Source organism: Venturia canescens, chromosome 11, assembly GCF_019457755.1.
Source record: "Venturia canescens isolate UGA chromosome 11, ASM1945775v1, whole genome shotgun sequence".
Lineage (NCBI taxonomy): Eukaryota > Metazoa > Arthropoda > Insecta > Hymenoptera > Ichneumonidae > Venturia > Venturia canescens.
This window is the reverse complement of record NC_057431.1, coordinates 4,241,842-4,252,048: the sequence shown is the minus strand read 5'-3', so window position 1 is coordinate 4,252,048 and position 10,207 is coordinate 4,241,842. Positions and strand designations below refer to the sequence as shown.

Sequence of the window (10,207 nt, the reverse complement as noted above, 5' to 3'; positions counted from 1 at the left end):
AAGAAATAAAATCGCCACAAGACTCATTAATATTTTTCGTATTGCGTATGAAAATGTTTTATTGAAAAGTGGTATTTTGTTTGTTTTGTTTTTTTTTTCGTTCAGCTCACACACTACAACGTCAGTGTACGTATTATTTCGTTTTCTCTATTTATAACTTTGTTTGTTTAACAGTACAAAAATTGCGTTTTTACACGTTGTTGTTTCGGCTTAAAGAACTAAATATCCCAGCTAGCAGAGCCTGATTTCAAACAGGAAAGTACAACGTTGAATATCCGAAGAGCTTCCTCCGAAACATTCTTCAAAAGGAAAACAATAATTTGAGAGGATTTTCGAGGACGAATATCTTATTCTGTGGCCAAAGGCTTGCTACCTGGATCTGGGACTCGATCATAGGCCCAGGCAATAATTTCCACCATATTCTTTTTCAAAAAAACATTGGAATTCCTTTAAAAATTCGAAATTCCGATTTTTTTCTCATTTTTTGCCCCGACCAAAACAAGTGGACCCAGAGATTTATGAATATTTATATAATTACGTGTGGTATATCGCATCATTAATATATTATCAGCCGCCGCCTTCGATCTATAAACATTAAAATATTGGTGAACAACGATTTTTCGTTTCTTCTTTTTGAGTGCCTTCTTGTTTTCTTTTTAATTTTTAAATTTTTTATGCAAATGGAACCGGTGATTGGAAAATATAGTTCTACCAGTAAGTACAGTATTAAATCTCGCCAGTCTTAATTAAGATTCCGAACGGTGGTTGACAACAAAGTGTTGATGAAAAAATGGTCCACAGAATGAAGAAAAAGCTTTAAAAACAAAGACGAGGCTCAGGCCTTTGGCATCGTCGGGACGTGATTGTAATTTTACATCTATGCAGGTTAATCGATAAATTTATATAATATATATATATATTTAGATATATATTTATATAGATTTATGTGTATGAGCTATAAAGACAATTAATCAGAAGGAAAAAGAAGAAAAATTATACAAAAGCAAGGCTCAATGATCGCAGCGCCATTTACCGTTTGAATTATATTTGCAAAAATCCAATCAAATACAATATGGCGGCGACGGAATTCACTTTTTCTTCATCTCTTTTTTATCTTGATTATTGTTTTCATCAATAAACGCGTTAATGCAAATTAAACAAAATTCGCTTGCTCTTTCTTTTCCTCTTGTTAGTTTAGGTCCTGCCTTTATATAATTACATAATTGTTGTATTTAATTTTCTTTTCCTTTTATTTTCTCTCGTTATTATTCATTTCCATTGTTTATTTCGTTTTCTTCTTCTTCTTCTTCTTCTCCTCCTCGCATTCAAATTTAATTACAACTGAACAAAATTCCTGAAATCGCCGTGGAACAGTCTTTTTGTTACTTCGCTTGCTTCGAGTTTTCATTTCCTTCATTCTTTTTTGATGAGAAAAAACATGTGGACCTCCATAAGGTATGTTTTCGTTTCGATTTATATTTTTTAAGATTTCAAATTTGAGCGAATAAAACAGAAATATAATCTCGCATCGAAAGCGAAAAGAACGCTTGTTGAAAACAGGTTCATCATTTTCAGATACACTTCAAAGATAAAACGACCGTTCGTTGATTGAAAATAATTGTATTGATGCATGAGAAATTATGACGTATTCTTAAAATTTTCTCAATTTGGACTGAACATTTTTCCGGACTCTCCCGAAATCCTGAGCATAACTCAAGGGTCAAGATTTTCAACGTCCCAATATTCAGCGATTTCACAATTGGAGTATGAACAAACAGGATTTGTAAATAATTGAGCATAAGCAGAATTGACGAGCAGAAAACAATGGAATAAGAAATGTAATTGCTTGACTAGCTTAATCATCTCGCACTCGGAGTTGAAGATTAAATTGTGGTTTTTTTTGTTTCTTTACAGTTCGGCCTATTGTCGATATCGTTCGCAAGTATAAACGTGAAAAAAGGACAAAAATAATTACACATTTAAGGCTAAAATAATTTAGTTTGAATCGCGCAAAACGAAATTTGTATCTAGAAAATTTTCAAGTTTTCAATTCAATATAATCAAATCTTGGGTTTCATTCAATTGTCTCACTAAATTCCAAAGGCCGTTTCACTGGGATACTTGATTAGATTTCACAAAACAAGAAATGTTTGAAAAAAAGCGATCCACCATGAGATAGGCTTACATCAATTATCTTCTAATATAATAATATAATAACGCTATAATCGTTAATAACCTAAAATCGCTACACTAGTACTTCCATTATTCATAATACATTTGTTTTTCTTCCTCTCCTGTGTATTTTACGATTATTATTTTATTTATTCATTTTTTTTTCACTTTTTCCTTTTCTCTTCCGCAGTCAAACTCATTTCTAATCGTTATTTATTTTGACAGGTTTTTTTCATCCTTTCCGCAGTCTTCCAATTGTTTTATATTCACGCGCACGCTTCGACAAAGTCGTAACAATTTTACTTATTTTTATTTTGAATTTTTGCAAAATTCTCCTTCCATCGAATCAATTGAATCTCTGTGTTTAGAGAGATACTTCTCTCTCGTCATCGACTGGCAGGGCGCGCGAAATAGTCAGTCTTTCATTTTTTTTTTATCCTCGATCTATAATTTAATTAATCAGTTTACTTTGCGTTTCGTTTTTTTTTTACTCTTTTTTCTTTTCTCTTGCACGAAAAATATTACTAAGGTATATTTACGCAAAGCTATTTTGAAATATTTTTTTCCCAGCTTTTTTTTATGCGTTACAATAATAAAGTGTATGCTTAACAATTTGAAGCCACAGATTTCGATGTTACTTATCAAACGCTTTTTACGTCCACACTTTTTTCCTTCTCTCTCTCTCTCTCTCTCTTCTGTTCATCTTTTTTTCATAGCGATTGCAAATCTCGCTTTGTCAAAATCGAAATGAAACCCTCCTCTCTCCTTCAACTGACGTGTAAGGCCCTCAGAGTCTTTTTCCCCCTTTTTTGATACAAATTAATTTACGGAATCGAATAAAAAGACGAGAAACAAGTCATTCTTTCCTTTTTGGTCTTTTTTTTTCGAATCTCAGCCACGATTTTGGATACGCGTCGATGATTCAAAATTCGGAGATTGAATATTTTTTTCTCGACGACTATTTTTCTTTAAAGACGAAGCTTGAAATGAAATTTTCCATCGAACTAGAACCCGACAAATACCAAAGAACCACCCGAGATATAAAACTTTAGTGAAGAAATCAAAAAACACAAAATAGAGTTCCGCACCAAAAAATTCACTACTAAGGCGAATATCTCAACCGTATGATCGAGAAAGAAAGAGTCACACATATATTTATATAAATATATATGTACACGTATTTATATCACGAAATATGTGCACGAAGTACAAAACATACGAGTACGTATGAGTCAATATATCGAAAAATTCACGACAGGATAGAAAAAATAATGACAATTTTTTGATCCTAGCTTATCATTATTTTTTCGTATTTCAAGCTTCGGATCTTGTGTTTTATTTTTCTTTTTGCGTACGTTTATCGATGTTTTATGCTATATATGGACAATCTACAAAAATGCATTTATAATTAATATTAAAAATCTTCGTTACGAAGGTTTGCAATCTTTTCCCACCGGGTTGTGTTGTGTTCACTTGTTGTTTTCAGTACTTTTCTAGTGTGTTTGTTAAATTATCGTTCGAGCTCACGTTTGGTACATAAAGAGAGCTCGAACTTGTTTCTCTTTCTTATTCTTCGTTAGATCTTTTCTTGCATGAAACAATTCCATTAAAACGTAAAAAAAAAACAAAAAAAATTGTATTAATCAGTCAGTTTCGTTAAAATCAAAGTTTGCAATTATCATTATTTTTACCATTACTATTATTATTATAATTATCATTATTATCACTATGATTATTATTATTATGAGATAATGCGTGTTGGAGCTTAAAATCAGAAGAATTCCATTTCCCGAAATGGATAACACAAAAAACAATATTGCAAATACCGCACAGCTGTTTCACACTAAATCCTTTTTCTCCCAAGTTCATTTCATTCTTCAATCTCTTTTTCCTCGTTTATTTTTCGTCTAATCTCATTTTTTTTATTCTTCGGATTTTTCTACTCGTTCAAAATTCTATTGTAATTATATAATATAATATATTCCATATTTAGATTGTAGTAAATAAGTTTCGAAGGAAAGAATCTATCTTTCTAGTAGAAATTTGGCTTGCCAAACTTTCTCTGTTTTGTTTTTTCGTTTTCTCTTTTTTTTTCGTATTTAAATATTACAATTGCGATTCAATGGATTCTCAATAATCGGGATTCTCTCTCTCTTTCTCTCTCTCTCTCTCACATACACACATTCTCGCGCACATCCATGTCTTTCTTTTGCATCTACAAATCGTTCGTACCGAGATGATTCTCATTGCGCTTCTCTCTCCGTCCTCTCATTTCGTCCCGCGTGAATTTTCGTGAAATTCCCAAAAACTAAAAATTATTTGGTAGTGTCTGTATTGTTTTTTTGTTCTTTGACTCTGTGAGCGTTTTTTGTTTTCAGCATCCTCGAACCTTACGCGCTATTTCATCGCACGAAATTATTTCGCTTGTCCAAAAAAGTCGTGCCGTTGGCCCTCGTTAATTAATTGTTTTTCATGATTGTTTTTACCTTTTTCATTGTGACTCTTTTGTTTTTGCTGTTCTGTACTTCTCCTTTTTGTTCATAATTTTAGGCCTCACCAAAACCACCGATCGCTTGCTCAGTCATTCGCAAACAGAGCGATTCTAGCCGTGAATTTATTTCTGGCTCCGTTGTCTCTAACGGGTTACTCGTATTGGTGAAAAATTGGTCGCGCGGCGCGCTGTAAGTTCGCTGCAATGTTTTCTGCAATAACTGGAAACAAGAAACGAAAAAAAAATCTTCCTTTCATTATATAACGAAGAAAACGAACCAAGATTATACAATATTTATCATTGTTTCACACTTTTTTCCGTATGATGATTAGTATGTTGAAATGCAGTTCTTTAGGGTAACAAGATAAGAGTGAATTGTATACATGAGGATTAATCAGAATATTTAACTTTGGTTCTGTGGAAAGTAGTTGAACAAACCTCCAAACTAGTTTCCTGGAGGCTCGGTCGTTTCTCGGCGGCGTGCAGTTGTCGCAAACTGTTCTGATTTATGCTGTGACTGTGATTGTTTTGCAAGTACGGTGTCGAAATACTATTTCTATGTGGGCTAACCATGAAGCTGCTGATGTGTTGGTGTGGATTATTATGCATGTGACCAAGATTCAAACTTGGTTTCCTGCTGTGAGGGTTGTGCTGTTGGGCGTTGCAGAATCTCCGGTTACCGTAACTGTAACTGTGCTGCCATCTGATCAAACAAGAAATTCAAAAAAGTATGAATTCTTTCATAATAGAACAACAAAAAACGGAATGCTATCAAAATCACATCAGTCGTTGATAGGCATTATATAAAAATGAGGAAACCCGTAGGTTTGGTTTTTATCATTCCTGAAAAAAAAAATATATATTTCTGTTAAAAAAACTCACTTTGGTGTTGGTCTCGGATTTCCAAGACGACTACGCCATTGTTGAACCTTTTCTTTCTGATTTGGAGTGAAGCAGTCGTGCTGCAGCACTTTTTCTAATATGTTTATACAGCCGCATAATACAATGTCATCGATACTTTCGAGAGCCAATCTGCTGCACACTGAAATTTGAAGAAAAAAAAATCATTCAAAAAATCTTGAAATAAACATTCTCTGGTCGTTGGACAGTATTTTTCGAAAGACATGATCATTCCATCATAAAACAATTTTATTTGAATTTTATTGGATCACTCACATTTTCCAAGAACTCGGGTAAATTGAGCCGGAATATCTTGAGGATCGGTTTCCTGGCTCGGCTTCAAAGGAGTAGTGAGAATGGTGTTGAGCTCATCGAGGGTCGTGACCAAAAGTGCGGGCCCTTGAGAAAACGAGGCGGTTTGATTTCCGTCCCGGGTCGGTTGCAGTAGATCCTTCTCTAAATTGTACAACGTTGTATAACGTTGCTGCAATTTTGTAATCGATAGCGCAAGCTTGTGCCTCGCTCCTTTTGTCACACCCTGTTCAGCCAGTTGTTCCTCCGTTAATTCAAGCATTTCCTCGTAACTCATGGTAGCGAACAAATAACTGTATTTGTGCAGGCGAAGAGTTTTCAACCAGGCTGGAACATCTGTGATATGAAAAGGTGATGTAAACTCTTCTTTCATTTTCGTCTGTCTAGTTTTTTAACGCTTTATCATTATCTAACGAACCTCGCATTCCACTGCTGAGAGTCCGAGTCGAGGCTTCGTCAAGTCGACCCTCGCTGCCACTGCTCGCACACGAACTTTGCGGACTCAAGGGTCCTAGTCCAATGAGACTGCCTATTGAATGAATAAAATTATACAACTTCATTGCATTATTGTTTCTCTTCATTGGCGCAAATCAAACACCCTTTTCTAGACTGATGAGTGAGGATGTTTTTTTTTTGTTTTTCGTGTTACCGATAATAATTTTTAATCACAGGGAAGAAGCATATTTGAATTTAGAGTAGAACGTACTAGAATTATCGCCGGAGACACTGAAACTTCGCGGCTTGTGTCTAGTCGTATTATTTGTATTGTTGCTCCTTTCAACGATTTCCAGATGATTCGGAGGTGCGACAGGTGGAGTCAAACTGTTGGAACGACGTTGCCTGCTAACTGGTACTGGGAATGGCACGCTGTAACTCTGACCAAGTTGCGAATTGAACAAACTCGATTGTTTGTTCTGTTGCTGCTGCTGTATTTGCTGCTGCTGTAATTCTCGCTGTTTCGATGCTCGTTGCCACGTCGTATCCCACCTAAATTACCACCGAAAATAACTGCTTCAAAACTCCACTCAAAGTCAAATTTTACAATTCGAATCTTTTACTGTCGTGTTCATGGGGTTTTCAAGCGTTTTTCAATATACCGTTTTAAACGATAACTCAATGGCACGCAAAATTGAATAAATTGAAAAAAAATTTTTTTTTTTAAATTCTAAGTTTTCATCTGTATTGGTTCTGTTTCTTCCACAATGCTGACCTAGCAGAGTTATTGGTGTATTCCTCAAGACTATTGATCGGCGGTGACGTGCTAATTTTCTCCTCGATGTGCCTCAGCCATTGTGTGAGCGGACGTCTGTCTTGACTAGTTATGGCTGGATGTATGAGAGTATATCCGAGCAATTGTTGCACCTGTTCAATGTACAAACCCGAATTCGAGCACTGGTTTACGAGCTCGGGTATCGCTGCCAAATAGCATTGTTTGCACTCGACGTCACCAGGACGTAGCAGGGGTAGATGCGTGAGCAATTGGTTTATCGCTACCTCCGTTGGTTCCGAAAGTAATGAATTTATGAAAGCTGTTCCCGAAAAATAGAAAGATCCAAATTATTATCATAGAAATTAAAAATACGTTTTGAAAAGTTATTCAGTTTCCTCTGTTGACCGATTAATTAAATAGAGATTGAATAAAAATGATAAATTGCTACAATAATAAATCACGAGGACGTTTGGTTCTTCTTTTGCCCCTCTAATTGCTTCTATTAAACATTTGTTGTCTTTTTGTTTTTATCGTTGCTCACCAGGATTGTTGGCGTTGGATTCTTGTCTGTCGAGTTCAGAAACCGCGTGCAAAGAGTGATGCACCGCCTGAGCCAAAAATCTAGCTTGCACAGCTGGGATACGTCGAAGTAGAGCATAAAGAACTACTGTTTGCTCGCATTCGTTCCACTGCGAAAAGACACGTGTCAATTCGCTCACTTGCTCGCTGAACAATGCTCCTGGAGACCACTTCATGTTGTCTCTTCTGTTCTTTACTCTTTTCTGTCGATAACCCCTCAATGTTGTATTTTCTCCAACTACGAGTCTCTCTACCTCCCACCAGTTCTTTACGTAGATTTTAATTCAACTTTTTTTTAAATCTCAAAGTTCAAGTGTCATTGTTAATTTTTTTGAAGGCGCCCACAGGATCCTGCAAGAGAAACATACAAAATTTATTTGTTATGATTTATAAGTTTGTTTAAGAAACTTGAAAATCGAAAAAAAAGAAACATTTACTACAGCCTATTGTTTTTCACGAAAAAGATCATTTCTATGATTTTTTGGATAAAAACTATCATAAGGTGTTTTAAAAACAGGGATAAAATATGATAAAATTTATAATATTATATTTGTCAAAAAATGAAACGCATAAAAATTAAATGAATTTTGATGGACAATGGGCCAACAATGTTCGTATTCATATGGAAAAACGGCTTGTCAACTGCTTCGAAAAAACAACGGAAATCCAAACATCAACAATAAAACAAAAGGCTAGTAAAAAATAACAACACGAAGCCTGATCCAAAATGGCGGCGGAAACTCGATAAGCCTGTACAAACACCAATAACGACGAGAATCTTATTAAAATTAGTCAAATCTGCGAAGATTGTACAGTAATTTGAAAATAACTGCAGAATCTGAATATTATTTCGAGACATCCAAGTCGAATTCAGTTATCAAACATTACAAAATGTCTTCAAGGACGCCGCGAAACACCAGGAGGGAAAAAAAGTATACATGTATATACGAATCCCTTGAACCAAAATAATAAGGGGAATAACATCACCAATCCACGAACACAAAATTCAACAGAATAACGTGATAAAAAATACATAGACTTCGTTATATTCTGCGTTTCCGTTGAACACATGAAAATTTCGGTCGAGATACAGCCCCCTTCCCTTTCTATCGAAAACAAAACTGGGATCTGAACAAAAACGCGCAAATGTATATCTGTATGGATGACTTCTCCTACTAATGTATATGTATATATATGTTGGAACGACGCACCGCAGGTCATTCGCACCGCGAGCGCGAAACTTCCATGTTGTGTTGTCGTAGGTACGGCCACACGCATATATAGGTATACACAGACAAACGCACGTATATAGATATAGCAATTAGTGGCTATTAGAGTTGTGCTTCGATTTCGTACAGTTTTTTACCCCAAACATATTCTTTGTAGGGAAAAAGCTTACAGAGTCGAAAATTTAGCAAAATTCGCGTTTCCTTGTTCTTTTCCGACCCACAACCGTCCACGGCCCCCCACGTTTGCGTCGCGATAAGAATTCCGATGAGGTCAAGTTTGTTTACCCCGAGTTGGGTGTATTTATAGCTCGCCTGGCATGATCCATCGCACTCGCTATCCAACTGATACCTTTGTAAACCTGTCGCACAGTTCCCTATCCTCCTCCCAGCGTTTCCAGCCCCGTTTTCGTGTTCAAGGTAAAAAAAAATCCCACTGGATATGAGTTGATAAAATGTGCGGTATTTTTTTAGAGGGACATGAGAGTTTTCTTCTCGGGGCTTTCACGTAAGCTTCGCCAAGTTGGCTCAGCGCCACTAAACTGGGAAGGGAAAGAGTTCACGGGTTCAAGGGGCGCGGGGGGCCAAGCCGCTAGAGGGCGACATCGCCGGGTCTCGCGTCCCTAACATCCACTCATGAAGAAAACAATTTTTTGGTTCAGAATTATTTTCAGGCACGACGTAGGTAAATGAATTTTCATAGTTCCGGGAATGTTTGAATTTTTCATAATTATTCATCGGTCAGGCCAATGCGCCTCTTTTTTTGATGCCACAGATATGTACCCGAAGTTAAACTCTTCGTCCTCCCCCCCCCCCCCCCCCCTCGACGAGCCATCGAGTGTTTTTGTACAGTCAAGTCTTTTTATTTACCTTCGTTTCCGAGATTTTTCGTTTTGTTTACGTTTTCTTCGCCTCGGGATTTGATTTTCAGTTCCTCGTTTTACGAGGTTGCTTTCATTCGTTTTCTCGCCGATCGATCTTAACCACGCCGCGAGAAAAAAAATTTGAAACGAACACACCGTTACAGCATATTTCTAGAAATGTTCATTCAATCACACTTCCTTCCCGCACACGATGAAGCGCGCTTTAAACGTTATCCACCATACGTTTCGGTGGGCCTACGTGACCGCACTGGCTCCTCGCATCACCGATGAAACTATTATTTTTTTTCGCCTTTCACGAGGAAAGACAGAAAAGAGAGAGACAGAGAGAAAGTGAGAGAGCACTCCTCCCCACGAATCCCAGCAACTCCCATTCCGAGCGTCTACCAATCAAAACGTTTTTTTAGGATTCACGAACACGTCTACTTTTGTGCGC

The 10,207-nt window shown here is 36.5% G+C and overlaps 1 protein-coding gene across 5 annotated transcripts; it reads right to left on the bottom strand.

Annotated features, from left to right (window-relative positions):
• Nucleotides 1–30: 30 nt before the first annotated feature.
• Nucleotides 31–10,082, bottom strand: smg (sterile alpha motif domain containing protein 4 smaug). 5 transcript variants are annotated; one of them, XM_043432613.1, is made up of 9 exons: nucleotides 9,761–10,082; nucleotides 7,627–8,015; nucleotides 7,086–7,404; nucleotides 6,582–6,862; nucleotides 6,294–6,404; nucleotides 5,840–6,211; nucleotides 5,546–5,705; nucleotides 5,102–5,363; nucleotides 31–4,883 (listed from the first exon to the last, which is right to left on the bottom strand). In XM_043432613.1, the coding sequence occupies exons 2-9, from the start codon at nucleotides 7,838–7,840 to the stop codon at nucleotides 4,719–4,721; spliced, it is 1,884 nt and encodes a 627-aa protein (XP_043288548.1). In that variant the 5' UTR covers nucleotides 7,841–8,015; nucleotides 9,761–10,082; the 3' UTR covers nucleotides 31–4,718. The 5 variants fall into 5 exon arrangements, with proteins under 5 accessions (XP_043288548.1, XP_043288543.1, XP_043288545.1 ...); XM_043432608.1 differs by having other exon boundaries at nucleotides 5,102–5,366; nucleotides 9,761–10,077; XM_043432610.1 differs by lacking the exon at nucleotides 9,761–10,082 and adding an exon at nucleotides 9,179–9,418 and having other exon boundaries at nucleotides 5,102–5,366.
• Between the last annotated feature and the right edge of the window lie 125 nt (nucleotides 10,083–10,207).